The 20332-nt window shown below is 41.2% G+C and overlaps 1 protein-coding gene across 3 annotated transcripts in view; it reads left to right on the top strand.

The window, feature by feature from the left end:
• LOC309526970 (E3 ubiquitin-protein ligase RNF213-like) overlaps window positions 1-20332 on the top strand; it is a 94199-nt gene that overhangs the window by 41030 nt on the left and 32837 nt on the right. For all 3 annotated transcript variants that reach the window (XM_082213391.1, XM_082213390.1, XM_082213389.1), the window contains 11 exons: window positions 728-868; window positions 1324-1485; window positions 2244-3378; window positions 3929-4122; window positions 4280-4432; window positions 6840-10436; window positions 17642-17778; window positions 18355-18450; window positions 18762-18880; window positions 19680-19808; window positions 19933-20012. In XM_082213391.1, coding sequence (XP_082069517.1) covers window positions 728-868; window positions 1324-1485; window positions 2244-3378; window positions 3929-4122; window positions 4280-4432; window positions 6840-10436; window positions 17642-17778; window positions 18355-18450; window positions 18762-18880; window positions 19680-19808; window positions 19933-20012 — 5943 coding nt within the window. The remainder of the gene's footprint in view (window positions 1-727; window positions 869-1323; window positions 1486-2243; window positions 3379-3928; window positions 4123-4279; window positions 4433-6839; window positions 10437-17641; window positions 17779-18354; window positions 18451-18761; window positions 18881-19679; window positions 19809-19932; window positions 20013-20332) is intronic.

Here is a 20332-nt window from a genome sequence, read left to right as displayed (position 1 = left end):
TCATCTCACTTCACTGGCCATGGGAGCCAGCGTTTGTCCACAGACAGCTTCCGGGTCATGTGGCCAGCATGACTAATCTGCTTCTGGTGAAACCAGAGCAGTGCACGGAAATGCCGTTTACCTTCGCACTGGAACGGTACCTATTTATCTACTTGCACTTTGACGTGCTTTTGAACTGCTAGGTTGGCAGGAACAGGGACCAAGCAACGGGAACTCACCCTGTCGCAGGGATTCGCACCGCCGACTTCTGATTGGCAAGCCCTAGGCTCTGTGGTTTAGACCACAGCGCCACCCGTGTCCTGGTGTGAGTTTACTGTAGATATAGTGAAGGGTAGAAAATTATTGGTGTGGACATTGAGATTTTGTAGGGATATCCACCTTGTAGCTACTTAAACCTACATTCTGCAGAGTAGTGTGTGCTTTGTATGTGAATATAATTTATGCCTGTGCTCTATTCTACCGCATACACTGCAGTTATGTGCATCATACCAGCTGGTGGGCTCAGTAGCTACTTTTAATTTCATGAAATATCTCTGGGCTTCACAGCACAGAATAGTGGAACAGAAATGTTCCAGATTCAAATAATCATGTCCTTGAGTGAGGGTTGTCATTTAGCAACACACCATGCTCCCTTGTCATCTATGGCTATGCTATTATCAGCATATGATTTGTTCTGGGATAAAATATGGGACTAATTCAGAGTATATCTTCTCCCTAAACCCTACAGCGTGATTCTGCGAGATACTTGGAATGGCTAAAAACAATAAAAGAGAGTCATGGTTCTGTGGAACTGTCATCTATCTCACTGGCAACTAAAATCAATAGCAAGGGAATCTACCGAATTAGGGCGCCAGCAGAAGGCCGGAAGGTGAGACCATACTTGTAGTATATTGTCCCAGTTTTTGTAACCTTTCTCCTCATCGCTCAGTAGCTACTTTTTCTGTATACCACACCCAAGAAACAGCCTGCTATAAAGTGAATGATATAAGCCTTTCTAAGTGTTTCTTTCAATAAACTGCTTCCTTTATCATTTCCTGGTGCCTCTCTGTTGTAACATCATTAAGTCGATCAGGGATTTCCTCCCATAGTGTTCATGAGTGGAACTTGAGAATTCACTATCACAGAGCTATTTTCTGTTGGTGGCATTTGCCACAACTTTTTACTGGCATCTTTCCAAAGACATTGCCCTCATAATTTGGTGCAACCCTCTCAGTATTTAGCATAAACCTATTTACCGCTGACAACTGCTATCTCTACATATAGTAGGGGGGAACCTTGTATGACATCATAAGGAAATAAAGCAATGATTAAATTTATTTCTAGGTTTCTTTGGATACTGTCCTGTGCCTGACTATCTCAGAAAGTCACGGTGGCCAAGAAGAGGAACGGCAGTACTCCCTAGAAGAGCTCCGAGAATTGATGAATAAGCTGATGCTGATGTCAGGCAAGGTAGAACAAGGTGCAGAAGTAGAGAGGTTTTCTGAGGTCAGTTTTCAGGCATAATTTCCTGTTTGTATTTTGAAACTCATATTGTCCTTTGAGGGATGTGTGGTGGGGGACAAGAGTAATGGGGTTCTTCTTCCAGTCATGCTGAATATCTGTGTCCTTTGAGAGATTGTAGAGATTTCAGTAAGTGTTTTCCCCCCTGAGATGTAAAATACAATTTGAAACTTCACAGAAGTTTGCATCACATTGAATTGTGATGATTTGTTGCTGATTAGGATGTTCCTTTGGGAATTGAATAGCTCCATCATTTGGCTCACTTGACCTTTCTAAATTTCAGTGTTCCTGATAAATTTTAAAACAATTAAAATTTTACACCCTGAATGCCCTTGGACCAGAGCTTGTTGACTGTTTGCCTGTACAGAATGTTGAAGGGAGAAAGGTTGAAGAAAAATTCAGGGAGTATATGTCTCTCCCCCCCCCCCATTATTTTAATACATATTGTGAACCCCTTTGAGCTCTATAAATGAAAAGTGGTGTGTCAGTTTTTAAATCAATAAATGTTAGGAGAACCAGTTTTTGATACCGCCTTCATGTATTTTGGTTAACCAGCTTAAAAGTTCAATTTGGCCATAGTTTCTGCTGGTGTAGCTCTGTCTCTAAGCAAATGGAGTTGGCCAACGCTAGTTTAGGCATTCTAGTAGTAAGGGTGGCAATGGGTAATGCATATTTCACATTCATTGGTGTTGTGATACTTAGATTCATTGTTCTGTCTTCTGCTGTGTTTCTTCTGCACCCAGGTATTTTCTAGTGTCCAGAGGCTTGCACTGTCTTTCATCGACCTTCATTCTGCTGGAAACATGCTTTTCCGCTCTTGGGTCGCTAGTGTATATTGCTCACCCAACCATGAATTCTGCCTTAGGATGAATTTCAATTTAAATTCTAGTTCTGTCCTTACTGGAAATGGAGATGTCACAGATGTTCTGCCACTCATTTGCCGAAAGATGGAGAGTTTCCTGGAAAAGTGGAACCAGTTTATGTCGGAGAAGCGATCCCAGTACTATTATTTGAATTACTATACGGCAGAACAGTTTGTATACTTGTGCAAGGAGCTTGGCTCAAAGTGCCCCAGTGAGGCTGCCTTAACGATGCTGTCATTTATAAAGCACAACTGCAGCAAGCAAGATATCCAGGAGGTCTCCAGCCAAGTAGCGTCTAAAAAAGCAAAGAGGAATTTTGCCGATTTATTTAGGCCAGTGGCAAGAGGGAAAGAGTTGGCTGTACAACTGGAGGACATCTGGGAGTCGTACATGGGAAGTATGGGCTCATTCCTTCCAGGCTGCCTGGACATTGAAACCCTTGGCATTTACTTGGCCACCCTGGCAGATCTGGAGAAGAAGAGTGTTATGCGAAAATTGCCACAAGGTCTTCATGCTGGCAGGCCTAACCTCATTCTCTGTCCTCGCTCTGAGGTGTTGGCTTCGGCACTGGCTATCTACATGAACAGTCCAGGGGAGATGCTACCCTCTTACGATGAAGTCCTGCTCTGCACACCACAAACCAGCTATGAACAAGTGGCACTGTTTTTGAGGCGGTGCCTCACTCCAGGCTATAAGGGGGAAAAGATTTACACCTTGCTGTTTGCAGATGAGTTGAGTTACGATGTTGGCTACAGGTCTGAGGAACTTTTCCAGAGTCTTCACTTAAAGCAGCAGGATGATTATAGGCTAGTAATTCTCTGCAACTGTGAGAGAGAGCACTGCTATGTCCCTTCTGTCTTCAGCCAGTTCAAAGTTCACATGATCCCTCAGCAGCCCCTGAAGGACATTCAGGGCTACCTTGGGAATCATTACAAAGCAACACAAAGTTCATCGGCTTCTGTCTTCAAGGACCAAATGTGTGTTGGGATTGTAGCTTCTGAAAGAGCTGGAGTAGGTGAGTGAACTAAGTACATCTAGTTTTCCATCTATGTTTCAGAATGCGTAGACTAAAACTCGAGGGTATAAAACATGGTCTGTTGTTTTTCCTTCTGTGATGCTCTTTCAGCTTGTGACTGGAAAGATCAGCACAGGAATAATGAGGGGCAAGGGGCACATTAAACAGCAGGCTCAGTGCCTGTCTAAAAGAGTAGTTATACTTGAACAGTATTTCAGCCTGCTGTTTAGTGTTTTTGTCCCAAGCTTAGACATAAATGTTGGAAGGAATAGTACCTCTTTTTACAGAGATGATTCCAAGATGAAAACCAGAGGTTACAGTGCAGGTGGTGGCAGCTGTGACTGGTACATTTTGGGATAAACAGTTAGTACAGCTCTAGCTGAAGACTGTATCCAAGTGTTTATTGGATCAGTTTCTCTCCCTCACCCAGATTCTTCCTACTTGTTGCTCAGCAGAAGCCCAGACCATTGAGTGCTCTGTTTCAAACCAATCCACCGTGTGCCTGCTGTGCCCATTAATAACTCAGATATGTTTTTATTATTAACAATAGGAAAATCTCTCTATGTAAAGAGGCTGCAAGAGAAAATGGAAGCAAAACTACATCACTCTGAAGTGCCATTAAAAACTATTAGGTTGATAGACCCCCACGTGGATGAAGCGAAAGTGCTGAAGTCTCTTCTCCCATTCCTGCACCATAAGTACCAGAAACAGCCTATGATATTTCATTTTGATATCACTTCTTCAGTGAGTATACCATGGTTTTGGCAGAACTTTGTCTCCTTACCCTACCCCTCACTTAATAAAGTTGGTTGGGGTTTTTTTTTTAACCTAGCAACTCAATGAGGAGGAAATTTTCATTTTTCTTTTTAAAATTACGTACTACATTTCTGTATTTTCCTAGGTTCATTCTGGAATTCCAGAATTTCTGTTCAAGCTCTTAGTTTTACAGTACCTGGCAGATATACATGGGAAACTCTGGCTGCGGAAACAGTGTCATTTGTATGTCGTAGAAATTCTTCAAACATCTTCATCACCAAGAAAACAAACTAGATCTGTAAGTACCTATGGGTATTTAACTACTGTGTCCTTAATTGCTAGTTGTTGTTTAGTCGTTTAGTCGTGTCCGACTCTTTGTGACCCCATGGACCAGAGCACGCCAGGCACGCCTGTCTTCCATTGCCTCCTGCAGTTTGGTCAAACTCATGCTGGTAGCTTCAAGAACACTGTCCAACCATCTTGTCCTCTTGTCGTCCCTTTCTCCTTATGCCCTCCATCTTTCCCAACATCAGGGTCTTTTCCAGGGAGTCTTTTCTTCTCATGAGGTGGCCAAAGTATTGGAGCCTCAGCTTCACGATCTGTCCTTCCAGTGAGCACTCAGGGCTGATTTCCTTCAGAATGGATACGTTTGATCTTCTTGCAGTCCATGGACTCTCAAGAGTCTCCTCCAACACGATAATTCAAAAGCATCAATTCTTTGGCGATCAGCCTTCTTTATGGTCCAGCTCTCACTTCCATACATCACTACTGGGAAAACCATGGCTTTAACTATACGGACCTTTGTTGGCAAGGTGATGTCTCTGCTTTTTAAGATGCTGTCTAGGTTTGTCATTGCTTTTCTCCCAAGAAACAGGTGTCTTTTCATTTCATGGCTGCTGTCACCATTTGCAGTGATCATGGAGCCCAAGAAAGTAAAATCTCTGCCTCCATTTCTTCCCCTTCTGTTTGCCAGGAGGTGATGGGCCCAGTGGCCATGATCTTTGTTTCTTTGATGTTGAGCTTCAGACCATATTTTGCGCTCTCCTCTTTCACCCTCATTAAAAGGTTCTTTAATTCCTCCTCACTTTCTGCCATCAAGGTTTTGTCATCTGCATATCTGAGGTTGTTGATATTTTTTCCGTCAATCTTAATTCCATTTTGGGATTCATGCAGTCCAGCCTTTCGCATGATGAATTCTGCATATAAGTTAAATAAGCAGGGAGACAATATACATCCTTGTCGTACTCCTTTCCCAATTTTGAATCAATCAGTTGTTTCATACCCAGTTCTAACTGTAGCTTCTTGTCCCAAATAGAGATTTCTCAGGAGACAGATGAGGTGATCAGGCACTCCTATTTCTTTAAGAATTTGCCATAGTTTGCTGTGGTTGACACAGTCAAAGGCTTTTGCAGTGTCAATGAAGCAGAAGTAGATGTCTTTCTGGAACTCTCTAGCTTTCTCCATAATCCAGCGCATGTTTGGAATTTGGTCTCTGGTTCCTCTGCCCCTTCGAAATCCAGCTTGCACTTCTGGGAGTTCTCGGTCCACATACTGCTTAAGCCTGCCTTGTAGAATTTTAAGCATAACCTTGCTAATGTGTGAAATGAGTGCAATTGTGCGGTAGTTGGAGCATTCTTTGGCATAGCCCAGTGGTTTTTCCTACTTTCTTCAGTTTAAGCTTGAATTTTGCTATAAGAAGCTGATGATCTGAGCCACAGTCAGCTTCAGGTCTTGTTTTTGCTGACTGTATAGAGCTTCTCTATCTTTGGCTACAGAGAATATAATCAATCTGATTTCGATGCTGCCCATCTGGTGATGTCCATGTGTAGAGTCGTCTCTTGTGTTGTTGGAAAAGAGTGTTTGTGATGACCAGCTTGTTCTCTTGGCAGAACTCTATTAACCTTTGCCCAGCTTTGTTTTGAATTCCAAACTGGCGCTTGCCAGTTGTTCCTTTTATCTCTTGATTCCCTACTTTAGCATTCCAATCCCCTATAATGAGAAGAACATCCTTCTTTGGTGTCATTTCTATAAGGTGTTGTAAGTCTTCATAGAATTGGTCAATTTCAGTTTCTTCAGCCCCAGTAGTTGGTGCATAAACTTTGATTACTGTGATGTTAAAAGGTCTGCCTTGGATTCGTATCGAGATCATTCTATCATTTCTGAGATTGCATCTCAGTAAAGCTTTCACCACTCTTGTGTTGACTATGAGGGCCACTCCATTTCTTTTACGGGATTCTTGCCCACAGTAGTAGATTTGATGGTCATCCAAGCTGAATTCGCCCATTCCCGTCCATTTTATTTCACTGGTGCCCAGGATGTCAGTATTTATTCTTGCCATCTCATTTTTGATCACATCCAACTTACCAAGGTTCATGGTTCTTACATGGTACTTTGCTAGTACACCACTGAAAAACCCTATTGCAAAGCTCCCATTTTTAATGAGTTTAATGATTTCTAACATAATCATGTATTTATGGAATGTTGATATTAAAATTGTATGTGTGCTAAGATAACTGATATTTTTTTAATTATCCAGGAAAATAGAATGAATGAGAAGCAGTATTAACTCGTCAGTTTAAAAGTTTAAAAGCTGTGGAAAAGTTACCAAAACCAATAAATAAATAAATAGTATGAGTGACCAAGATGTGTGATATTGGGATAACCTTTCCCTTCTTTCTCTCTCTCTCTCTCTTTTTTTTAAAAAGTATTTTCCAGGATTGAAGTACAACTTCATGGATGTGTTCCCCAAAGTAACCTGCAGATCTCCCAAGGAAGTCCTAGAAATGGACATGCAGAGGAATCTGTCCTATGATTGCTCAGACCCAGGTATAGATCAGGAAGTGTTCCGTAGCGAAGCCTTTCAGAGACCCTACCAGTACTTGAGAAGATCTAGCAGAGGAGATTGTCTTGACACATTCCAGTATGAAAAAGGCTCTGTTGAAGGGACACCAGCGGAGTGCCTGCAGATGCTCCTGATCCACTGTGGAGTGATAGATCCTTCATGGTCAGAACTGAGAAACTTTGCTTGGTTTTTGAACGTTCAACTGAGAAATTGTGAAACATCGGTGTTCTGTAATGCTGATTTTGTCAACGACACTTTACATGGCTTCAAAAATTTCGTGGTCACATTTATGATTTTAATGGCAAAGGATTTTGCTACACCATCTCTAAACATTTCTGATGAAAGCCCTGGGAATCAGTTTTTTGACATGGAAGGAGTCACAGAAGAAGATCTTGCTCCATTTCGTATTCGGAAGAAGTGGGAGTCAGAACCCCACCCATATATATTTTTCAATGCGGATTCTGTATCTATGACATTCATTGGCTTTCATCTCCAACCCAGTGCTAATGGTGGTATTGATGCCATCAATCCCTTGAATGGGAGTGTCATCAAGAGAAATGTAATGACAGCTCAGCTATACCAGGGATTGTGCCTTCAGAGAGTTCCATTCAACATTAATTTTGATGCACTGCCCAGACATGACAAAATTGAGAAACTTTGCATGGTTTTAGGAATACAGTGGCCAATTGATCCTGATGATACGTATGAGCTCACAACAGACAATATGCTAAAGATCCTTGCCATTGAAATGCGATTCAGGTGTGGTATCCCTGTTGTCCTCATGGGAGAAACTGGCTGTGGAAAAACCAGGCTAATAAAATTCCTGTGCGAACTACGTAGGAGCGGTGCCAATGCCGATAACATGAAGCTTGTCAAGGTCCATGGAGGCACCACAGCAGATGCAATCTATGCTAAAGTCAGGGAAGCAGAAGACATTGCTATTGACAATAAACAACAATACCAGTTTGACACCATCCTGTTTTTTGATGAAGCCAACACCACTGAAGCTGTCAGCAGCATCAAGGAAGTCTTGTGTGATCGTACAGTTAAAGGAGAGCCTTTGGTCCACAACTCAGGTCTGCAAATCATAGCTGCATGCAATCCTTATCGCAAGCATACAGGGGAAATGATTCAGCGCTTGGAATCGGCTGGCTTAGGCTACCGTGTCAAAGCAGAGGAGACCAAGGAAAAGCTTGGCTCCATTCCTCTTAGGCAGCTGGTATACCGTGTCCATGCGCTCCCTCCTAGCATGATCCCTCTAGTGTGGGATTTCGGACAGTTGAACAACGTTACTGAAAAACTCTATATACAGCAGATTGTGCAAAGACTTACTAGGTCAATACCAATGTCTGACGTTGAACTCCAGTTAATAACAGATGTGCTTTTTGGGTCTCAGACGTATATGAGGCAAAGGAATGATGAATGCAGCTTTATCAGCCTCAGAGATGTGGAACGCTGTGTGGAAGTCTTCAAGTGGTTCCACAGCCACAGTGAACTACTAATGAAACATCTGGAGAAGCAAGTTGCAGAGAGGAAGGCAGCTAAAGGTTTTGTCCAGCGAGACCCAGTACTTTGGTCCTTGGTTCTTGCAGTGGGTGTTTGCTACCATGCTTCCCTTGAAAGGAAAAGGGAGTACCGAAGAGTTATCAGCACCATCCTTCCAGAGCCATATGATGATGAAAAGGGAATCCTTGAAGAAATTGGCTTAGTTCAGGATCTCTTCTTGAGTGACCTACCTCTGAGGGAAACGATCGCCAAGAACTTGGCATTGAAGGAAAATGTTTTTATGATGGTTATCTGCATTGAACTTAAAATCCCCTTGTTTCTCATTGGCAAGCCTGGCAGTTCCAAATCTCTTGCCAAAACGATTGTGGCTGATGCCATGCAAGGCCAAGCTGCATATACTGAGCTTTATAAAGAACTGAAGCAAATCCATTTGGTGTCCTTTCAGTGCAGCCCACACTCTACGCCTGAGGGAATCATCAACACTTTCAAGCATTGTGCTCGCTTCCAAGAAGGAAAGAACCTAAAGGAGTATGTCTCTGTGGTGGTGTTAGATGAAATTGGCTTGGCTGAAGACTCCCCCAAAATGCCTCTGAAGACCCTTCACCCGCTCTTGGAAGATGGCTGTGTTGATGATGATCCACTCCCTCATAAAAAAGTTGGCTTCATTGGGATCTCTAACTGGGCGCTGGATCCAGCTAAGATGAATCGAGGCATCTTTGTATCCCGTGGAGAACCAAACAAGAAGGAACTCATAGAAAGCGCAAAGGGTATCTGCTCTTCAGAACGCTCCGTCCTGCACAAAGTTGACCGCTTCTTTCCCATCTTTGCAAGTGCTTATGAGGAAATTTGCAAGACCCAAGGCAAGGAGTTCTTTGGGTTGCGTGATTATTACAGTCTCATAAAAATGGTGTTTGCTTTAACAAAAAAACTGAAAAGAGAGCCAGCTTCCCGTGAACTAGCAGAGATAGTTCTCCGTAATTTCAGTGGTAAAGAAGGTGTTGAGGCCTTGAACATTTTTATGTGTAGGTTCTCGGATAAAGGAGATGTCATCCGTGAGGACATTGGTACAATTGATCTAGTTCAGCAGAACATTTACAGTGACTATGAGGATGGTGAATGCCGTTACCTGCTGGTGTTGACGGAAAATTATGCAGCCCTCCAGATCCTGCAGCAGGCTTTTTTCAAAGGTACACAGCAGCCAGAAATTATTTTTGGTTCCAGTTTTCCAAAAGACCAGGAATACACCCAGATCTGCAGAAACATCAACCGAGTGAAGATCTGTATGGAGACAGGGCAGATGGTCATTCTTCTCAACCTGCAGAATCTGTATGAAAGCCTCTACGATGCCCTCAACCAGTATTACGTTCAACTTGCTGGTCAAAAGTATGTTGACTTGGGTTTGGGGACCCATCGAGTGAAATGCAGAGTGCACCCTAAGTTCCGTTTGATTGTCATTGAGGAGAAAGAGGTGGTCTACAAACATTTCCCCATCCCGTTGATCAACAGGCTTGAAAAGCACTACCTAGACATCAATACTGTGTTGGACAGGAGGCAAAGAGACACTGTGGAAGAATTGAAGAAATGGGTGAACAGCTTCACAACAGTTGAAACAGAAAAATACTTTTTGGGCCAGCAGAAATATACCCCTTCTGATGTCTTTGTTGGCTACCATCCTGACACCTGTGCCTCAGTTGTCTTGCAGGTGACGGAGAAGCTGAAAATGGATGCTTCCCCTCAGGAACTGATGCAAAAAGTACAAGAAGAAGCCAAGTTGGTCCTGTTAAACTGTGCAACGCCTGATTCTGTAGTCCGCCTTGGTGATTCGCAGCTGGGTTCCTTTCTGGCAGATGACTTGGCCAGGGTATACTTTCAGCAGCAACATCACACTTCGCTTGCAGAGTTCCTTCGTGCTTGCCTTGAGACAGAGTCTAGGGGTCACACAACCTTTATTGAGGTGAGTTCTGAAATACATCTTTGTTCTTTTTTTAATACATTAGGAATTTTGCTCTCCTGAGATGGCATTAGAACTTTAATAATTCTAGACTACACATGGGAGCATATGGATCAGAAAATATATTTCTCTTCACCTTGGAGATCATTATTCTATATTGTCAGAAAACGTTAAGTCAAAAGTCTGGTCTAAGCTATATTTTACTGGTTGTACAAAGGTTTAAGATATTCCTCATGGGTAAAAGTGAAGCAGCCATTACCAGGCGTACCTTCATTAAATTGTCCATCAAGCAGTATTTACAGCAAGGTAAAATGTAGCTACTGGTCCAGTTCAGGTGTAATGGCGAGATACGGTTTGTAAAGAGAATGTGCTACAGCAAGCCTTGGGCTTGTGTGTGAAGGAGTAGGGAAGAGAGAATGCAAATGTAAAGCATACTGTAGATGCATCTCATAACAGCAAACCAAGTTGTATTGTTTTATTTGATCGTATTCAATATGAAACAGTGAATATCTTGCTATCCGCTTCGCCATGGGTGTTCCATGTGCCAGAAACATTTTGAAATTAAAAGTTCAAGCAGCAGATACAGGTGGCAGGTGATACAATTAATTTTGCTTTTTTGGCAACTCAGATGCCAGCATTCTTGGTGTCTCATATGTGGCCAGAGATCTAGAGAATCTAAATAAGATCTGTTTTGCCCATGTTTGTTGGTGGAATGATTTCCTAGTGCTTCCTTTGGCAGTGGAAAGACTGTCCAAGAAATTAGCAACGTCTAGACTGCTTAAGTCAGGGTAAAAAGGAAGGCATCTAAATACTACTCAGCAGATTATACCTTTTCCTTCAAACAGCAGTTTCATTTCTTTTTTCCTCTCTGCCTCCCTTTTAATTTTATTTTCATTCCCATCAGATTTAATAGAATTTTGTTGTCAAATAGGTGTAGTAGTTGACAACCAAGTTTTGGGGATTTGTTCTGACAGAAATGTTGGGTTCTTGATTGCTGTCAGCATCACTCAGATCCTAAGAGCAACTCAAGGGCCTCCTTAGTGTATGTGGTGCTGGTGGGGCTAACCTTAATTTTATTGGACATGAGACTACCATGCCATATTGCTTCATTTTGTTTCAAAAGGGTTTGCTGTGTGCAGTTGTGCAAAAATCTTTTTTTTTTTTTATAAAATTTTTATTGGTTTTACAAGAGTTTTTATAACAAACAAACATAAAAGAAAAACAGACAAACAAACAAATATAATTTCAAAATGTCCTTTCATAAACTTCTTTCCTCGGACTTCCCCATACCTCCCCTTTCTGCATCCTCATGTCCAAATTTTATAGCAACTTATAAATGTTTTTTCCGATCCTAATTCATCATAGTCCTTTCTTAATCTAATCTTATATTACTGCAACCCTTTCTCTCTGTAGAATCTCGACATTCTAAACTTCATCAAGTTTATAATAGTTCTTAAGATAAATCTTAAATTTCTTCCAGTCTTCTTCCGCAGTCTCCTTTCCCTGGTCACGAATTCTGCTCGTCATTTCTGCCAATGTCATATAGTCAATCACTTTCATCTGCCATTCTTCCAAGGTGGGTAAATCTTGTGTCTTCCAAAACTTTGCGATCAGTATTCTTGCTGCTGTTGTTGCATACATGAAAAAAGTTCTATCCTTTTTTGGCACCAGTTGGCCGACAATGCCCAAGAGAAAGGCCTCTGGTTTCTTAAGAAAGGTATATTTAAATACCTTTTTCATTTCATTATATATCATCTCCCAGAAAACCTTAATCTTCGGGCATGTCCACCAAAGGTGATAAAAAGTACCTTCAGTTTCCTTACATTTCCAACATTTGTTATCAGGCAAATGGTAAATTTTTGCTAGCTTAACTGGAGTCATGTACCACCTATAGACCATTTTCATCACATTTTCCTTTAAAGCACTACATGCCGTAAATTTAATACCAGTGTTCCACAACCTTTCCCAGTCAGCAGACATAATATTATGACCAATGTCCTGTGCCCACTTAATCATAACTGATTTAACTGTTTCGTCTTGTGTATTCCATTTCAACAGCAAGTTATACATTCTTGACAAATTCTTAGTATTGGGTTCTAACAATTCTGTCTCAAGTTTTGATTTTTCCACCTGGAAGCCAATTTTCCTGTCTTGTTTAAAAACCTCCATTATTTGATAATAGTGGAGCCAATCTTGTACTTTGGGTTTTAATTTTTCATGGCTCTTTAATTTCAGTTTCTCTCCATCCTGTTCTAAGATCTCACAATACTTTGGCCATCCGACCTCCATATTAACTTTCTTATGGGCCTTAGCCTCTAAGGGTGACAACCATCTAGGGGTTTTGTTTTCCAACAGATCTTTATATCTCATCCAAACATTAAACAACGCTTTCCTTACAATATGATTTTTAAAGGCACTATGCACTTTGATTTTGTCATACCATAGATATGCATGCCAGCCAAATGCATTATTGAAACCTTCTAAGTCCAAGATATCTGTATTCTCGAGGAGCATCCACTCTTTCAGCCAGCAGAATGCTGCTGCTTCATAGTACAATTTTAAGTCCGGCAGGGCAAATCCCCCTCTTTCTTTTGCATCTGTTAAAATTTTATATTTTATTCTGGGCTTTTTGCCCTGCCAGACAAATTTCGCAATGTCTTTCTGCCACCTCTTGAAACAGTCCATCTTGTCAATAATCTGCAAAGTTTGAAATAAAAATAACATTCTAGGCAGTACATTCATCTTAATCACTGCAATTCGGCCTAACATTGACAATCTCAAATTTGACCATATTTCTAAATCTTTTTTAATTTCTGACCAACATTTTTCATAATTGTCCTTATACAGATTCAAGTTTTTAGATGTTAAATTAACCCCTAGATATTTCACCTTCTTAACCACCGTCAGACCTGTCTCTTCTTGAAACTTATTCTTTTCCATATCTGTTAGGTTTTTCCCTAAGACTTTAGTTTTTTGTTTATTCAATTTAAATCCAGCTACCTGTCCAAATTGTTGGATTATTTCCAACACTCTTTTTGTACTAGTGTTTGGCTCCTGCAAGGTCAAAACAAGGTCATCTGCGAACGCTCTTAACTTATAGTGTTTGGTTCCGACCTTTACACCTTTAACCTGCTGGTCGTCTCTAATCATGTTCAGCAACACCTCCAGGACCGAAATAAAAAGCAATGGGGAAATTGGGCACCCCTGTCGTGTTCCTTTTTCTATCTTAAGTTCCTCAGTTATTACATTATTTACAATCAACTTAGCTTTTTGTTCGGAATATATTGCACCCATACCATTCTCAAATCCTTGTCCTACCCCCATCCCATGAAGATTCTTTTTCATAAAACTCCACGAAATATTGTCAAAGGCTTTCTCCGCATCCACAAATATCAAAACTGCTTTAGTATTTATGTTCACCTCTAACTTTTCCAAAATGTCTATTATATTCCTAACATTGTCTGAGAGGTGTCTTTTTGGGAGAAAGCCTGCTTGGTCTCTGTGAATCTTCTCCATCAGTACTCTTTTAAATCTTTTTGCTAAAATGTCTGCAAAAATTTTGTAATCCACATTCAGTAACGAAATTGGGCGGTAGTTCTTCAGTTGAGTCTTTTCAGTCTCTGTCTTTGGTATGAGTGAGATATATGCTTCTTTCCACGATTCGGGTGCCTTTTTTCCCTCTAAGATCTCGTTACAAACTTCCTTTAACGGTTGTATCAGCCATTCCTTTAAAGATTTGTAATATCTGGAAGTCAGTCCGTCTGGCCCTGGAGATTTGCCCAGTTGCATGTCCTGAATGGCACCCTCTATCTCTTGTTCTGTTATTCTCTGGTTTAGATCCACCTTGCTATGATGAGAGATTTTTTGTAATCCATATTTATTAAGGAATTTATCTATGTCCTCTTCATTTTGTAATCCTTGGGAATAAAGTTTTTTAAAATAACTCACAAAGCAATTTCTTATCTCGTTGGGTTTAGATATATTTTTTCCATCCACTTCTAGACTTGTGACTGTATTTAATTTCTGTCTTTTCTTAAGTTGCCATGCCAGAAGTTTACCACATTTGTCTGCCGACTCAAATGTCTTTTGTTTCATTTGCTTTATTTTCCATTCTATCTCTTGGTTCATCAATTCCATATATTGTGTTTGATACAACTTAATCTCCCTCAAAATCTCCTGGGACTTTGGTTTTGATCTTAATTTTTTCTCTCCTTTTATCTTTTCCAAAATTTTTTCCTTTTTCTCATTCTGTTTTCTCTTCTTTATTGAATTTTGTTGAATCAAAAATCCTCGCATCACAGCTTTACTTGCGTCCCAGATCACTCTTTTTTCCACATCGCCCTTTAGATTGATTTCAAAATAGTCCTTTAGAGTTTTTTGGGCCTTCATGTGGATCTCTCTATCTCGGAATAGGGTGTCATTCATTCTCCATCTAAACTGACCAGTTGTTGTAAATTTCATTTCCATCTTCACGGCGTTATGGTCGGAACAGGTTTTTGGGCAGATTTCTACCTTCTTAATCTTCGGAGCCATTCCACTAGTAACCCATATTTGGTCGATTCTGGTCCAGGTCATCTTTGCATGGGAGAAAAAGGTTCCCTCTCTTTCAAGAGGGTTCCTTGTTCTCCAAATGTCTATTAAGTCCATATTTTCAGTCATTTCGAAGAAAGTCTTCGGGAGTCTCCCTTCTTTAGTAAGTGTCAGTCTTTGTGTCTTGTCCATGTTTGTAGAGACTACACCATTCATATCTCCCATGATTATCATATTGTATTCCAAGTAATCCGTCAAAGTTTCATGGAGTTTTTTGAAGAATTCTGCTTTACCTTCATTTGGTGCATAGATCCCAATTATCAGAAATTTTTCTCCTTGTACCTGAATCTCCACCGCTAAATATCTTCCTTGTTCATCTTTGAACATCATTTTTGGAGCCCACTTCTCTTTTACATAAATCACAACTCCTCTTTTTTTCACTTTGTCCGACGAAATAAATTCTTGTCCCAATTTTTTATTCATAAGCAGTCTCCTGTGTGCTCTAGTTATATGGGTTTCCTGTAAGCAAATCAAGTCCAGTTGTTCTCTGTACAAAATATGGAATACTTGTCGTCTCTTCAAAGGACTGTTCATCCCATTACAATTCCAGCTAAGGAATTGCAGGGCCATCTTGTTATTTTTCTGGTATTCCTCCAACAGCTCCCAATTGTTGTTCCTCCTCTGTTGGTGGTGGAAGATTCTGTCCAAACGAAAGGTTCAGGATGTCTATTACACTCTTTTGCTCAGCAATTGGGTCTACAGTTCCTTTCTGTAAATCTTCTTGATTTCTTTGCAGGAACCTGTCTTTATCCTGTATCGTCTTTATTTTCACCTTCTTCCCCCTATAGTCAAAAGACAGTCCCTGTGGAAATTCCCACCTGAAGAGAATGGTGTTCTTCTTCAACAGGTAAACCAAATCCTTATAAGAAGCTCTCAAGTCCAAAATATGTTTAGGAATGTCTTTAAAGATCTGTATCGGTGAGTTCCCAATTTGTAAGGCCTTTTCAAAGTGCAGTCTTAGAATTTTGTCTCTTTCCTCCTTCGATCTCAAGGTAATCAGACAGTCTCTCGGCGCCTTTCTGTTCTGTCTTCTGCCCAGTCTAAATGCTGTTGTAATTTTAAATTCGTCTTCCTCTAGATCTTCCCAGGAATCAGCAAACTCTTTCGTTAAAAAGTCCGTAAGATTGTCTCCTTCGTCCTCTGGAATTGATCGTAGTTTCAAATTCCTTTCTTTTCTTTGTAGTTCCCACAATGCCAGAGTTGCGTCGTGGTCATAGACCTTCCTGGCAATCGGTTCTAATTTTTCCTGGGTCTCTCCAGCAATAGTTCTAGCTTCCTCCGCAATTTGACGTGTGGCAGAATTTTCTTGCGTAAGCCTGTTTATAGATTCTGTATTCAGGTCAAGTCTTGTTGTTAAATCTGTCAATTTCTGTGAATTCTCTGTCAATTTCTTGGTATTTTCAGCCGTCTGCTTTGTTAGATTCTCCAGAGACTGGTTTATCTTAAGAAGGGCTTGCGACACTGCATCCATGGAGACTGCTGTACCTTTTTCTTGTCCTGTTGTCACTGTAGGGGTTATGCCTGAGATCGAGCCTCTTTTCTTGTGTTGCTGTAGCTGTTGTTGATATTGCCTTGTCTTGGCTCTCGTGCTTATCTCGTCTGCTGGGCCACTCATATCCCAAGGTCGTTTCCCACGAGAGCCTTCTCCTAAAGGAAAATTCCACTGTCCCAAAGCGTAGCAACTTTTAATTTACCCTCTAGAGGGAGCAAATCAAAATGTCCGCAAACAAAGGCAAAGAGTATTTAAAAAGCAAATTTATCGGGAGGCTTCTATATGTATATTGCAACACTTTCCCAATAGATAGAGTCCCAGCCTTCCCTGATATATTGTGTCCACAGAGTCCCAAAACTTTGTAACAAATAAGCAATGAGACTTCCACTTTGTTACTTTCACAGGAGTCAAGTCAGTTCAGTGTTCCTTTGTTTTAATAGCAGTTTGTGCCAGGTTGAAGGCTGCAGAGAATTCCCTTTCCTTTAAGTTGGTCATGCAGCTTATAAAATCACTTATTCCTCCCCTCTGCCCTGCAAGCTAGAGGGGATAGTCAAAGTCCAAATGTCGGATTCAAGCAGTTAAAGACAATATCCCATATGGATGCAGCTCAGTAACTTTCGTTGCTTTAATTGTCATGCAGTCGGGGGAAGGCAGACTTCCTTAATTTTCGCCTTTCCCGTTTTCAGCCTAATTTCAAGTAGTTTTGACACGAATAAAGGTTCAATCTTACTCACGGGTCTTTTTTGTCCAGATTATTCAGGAAGGGAATCGGCGCTCTCCACTAATGGCGACGCGGCTTCACCCTGCGGGCTGGGTAGCGATTCTCAGCACCGCGCTCCCCGTTGTCGTTCCGGAGCCTTTAAAAAGGCTCTTTCTGCGGTAAAGGGGGGTGCTTCAGGTGCCCACCGAATCTCCTTGTTCACAGGCTCCGTTCCTGTGATTTTAGGGGTCCCCCGCTTGCCGTAGCGGGTCAGACCCGAACTCGCAGAGCCGTCCTCTCTCCGGAGCTCGGAGAGGGAGCAGCCATTAGCACTGGCGCCGAACCGGAAGTCCCAGTTGTGCAAAAATCTTAAAAGGCTTTGTACATCTCTGACAGAGAAATCTCGTATTTTTCTTTACGTTTCAGGTTACAACTTTCTCTAGACTCTTGACTGCGGCAGACACAGAGACTTTGAAGACAGAACTATGGGACAATGTAGGAATTCCAAAAGTTCTTTTCTTGCAACAGTTTGACACAGAACATTCCTTTTTGAAAGAAATTCGGTGAGTGGCTTGCGTTTCTCAGTCCACTTGGTTTGTAGACCACATTGAAGATGACAGTAACAGAATTTTTGAGTGAAATAGAATTTTTGAGTGAAATAAGCATGGGCTTGTGGTAGCATTTAAGGTTATGTTATAGATTCAGATTGCTGGGATAGATGGAAGTTGATATTTATTTATCTATCACCCACCCTTCACCCTAAGGTGCCGTGGTGTGTGACAATATTAAAAACAACATATAGTCATAAAAAGTGGGGCCTAAAAATATACAGGAGTTGGGTCTTCAGCATTGTCTGGAAGCTGTAGAATGAAGGTACCAGACACACATCTGTGGGGAGGGAGTTCATAGCTTAGGGGCAGCCACAGATAATGCCCTTTCCCAGGCTACCACCACCACCCCAAACCTACCAAGAGGACCCCCTCTGCCAGTCTCAGCACCTGAGATGGTCTATAGAGACGGAGGTGGTCTTTCAGATATTTGAAGTCTGGGTACCGTACTGTTGTGTGTGATGATCCACTCTGTGCCTGAAATACAATACCCTTTTAACCATTCTTGTGACATCTGTTGTTTTCTCCCAGGAATTCTCTTTCTGTTGCGCCTGGAACTAAAATACTGATTATTCAGACTGACTTTGAAAATGGATCTCTCAGTGCCCAGATTGTTGCCTCAGCCAAGTATGTTATATAGCATGTGTTGTATTTTCCAGCTTCTTTATTAGAGCAGCATTGCACTCATGGCTAACAGTTACCACAATCTTTTTCAAGGTCTACCCTTTTCAAGGTCTAGTAAAACACTTGAGGAAAGTGTGAGGGAAGATAAGCTTTTGTGTGAAGCTATATGAACATAGTGAACCTTTAAAGCTTGGTGTTAGGATGGGGTGGAGAAGTAAGCCTTGTAAGTGTTGCTATAATGAGATGTGATTAGGCAGTAGCGTCCTCTGTACTGCCGCTTGAAATTGCCGACAAGTGTTTCCTTTCCCTTACAGATACTCAGCTGTTAATGAAATTAACAAAATAGATCTGTGTGAAGCCTCAGTGTTTGTGCTCTTCATCACTAAGCTATCTCGCATTGAAGGAGGAAGTTCCTATGTGGGATTTCATGGAGGTAGGACTGCACGACTGGTGCAGTGGGATGTAGAATAAATACGAGGTTTTCAGTGAGTTTGGAGTGCTGTTGCAACTCTGAATAAATGCCTGATATTGGCGCAAATAGAGAAGAAAATAGGGCTATTTTGTGAAGTATCAAATTGAGGTCCAAATTGAATCTTGTGGTCAGGACACTTCTCTAATAAATGCAATATTTGCTGTCTTTTGCTTTCTTTTGAAAACAATACAAAGAGAGCAGACGGAGTTAAAAGATGCCCATACTGTGAATACCTTTTGATGAAGGATGGTATATAAGTCTAATAAATAAGAAATCAGTATTATTGAGCCTCTAGGTAGTTAGGCTCATCCCTATCTGTCCTGCACTGGATTTTTCTTTTTTTTTTTTAGATCATCATCATTTTTTATTTGTATGCTGCCTTTGCACAGTTAAAAAAACAATTCTCAAGGCGGCTTACAGCGTAACAAGATTTACATAATTAAAAAAGTCATAAACAATAAATAAACCACATTAAAAAATACACAACCAAATGGGAAACAATTTCCACGTAAATCAAAATCTAAAACTAAGAATACAGCATGAATATCACAGTTTAAAATGACATAGGTAAAAAATAACAGCAATTTAAACAAAACAAAACGGAGCCCTCTCTGCCTAGCAGCAGCAGCAGCAGTCCTTTATAGAGCCCACCAGGCCCCGTCCTGGGCCAGGTGGTGAGTGGCAGGACTGGGGCCCTCAGGTGCTGAGCCATGATAACTTCATGGCAGTAGTCACCGAAAGTATTTCTGTCTATTGCTAGGAATGTGGCAGTCTGTGCACATTGATGATCTAAGGAGATCCAAGGATATGGTTTCTGATGTAACTTCCCTGAGGAACATAACCCTCAGCCAGCTGTTTTATGAAGATACGGGGAAGTCTGCACAAAAACGTGAGTGTAAGAATTTCAATAAGTGATGTAGCATTAACTTCTGACAACTTGTAGTCATTCCCGGTGTCCTTAATTTTATCAGTAAGCAAAATTCAACCCATGCAATCTTCTGTATTATTTGCAGCTGTGATTATGGCAAAGGAAGAAGAACAAGATGAGGAGATGGATGTGGTATCAGCAGCACCCAAAACAGAAAGATTGGCTGTAAGTTTCAATGTATCTCACTTTAATTATTTTATTTGGCTACCTTTGAAAACAGAGAGTGCTTCCCCCGCTCCCCTTATTCATGCTGAGGACAAATCATAAAAATCCCAGAGGTATTATTGTACTTGTTCTCTGTTATGGTTTCCCCTCCATCCCCCCCCCCCAAATGGTATGGGAGCCTGCATATCCCCAAATTTTCTCAGGTGTAGTGAGGAAACATCTAATAAGCATGGATTATGCTTCCTCATACCAGAGGTTGGGTTCCTTTCCCTGTTTTCCTGGGCTTCAGCCCTTCTCCCGTCTGCTCTGCTATCTTTGCA

Source organism: Podarcis vaucheri (assembly GCF_965113315.1).
Source record: "Podarcis vaucheri genome assembly, chromosome: 2".
NCBI lineage: Eukaryota > Metazoa > Chordata > Lepidosauria > Squamata > Lacertidae > Podarcis > Podarcis vaucheri.
Note: the sequence above shows the minus strand (reverse complement) of the source record. Positions and strands in the feature narration are given on the sequence as shown.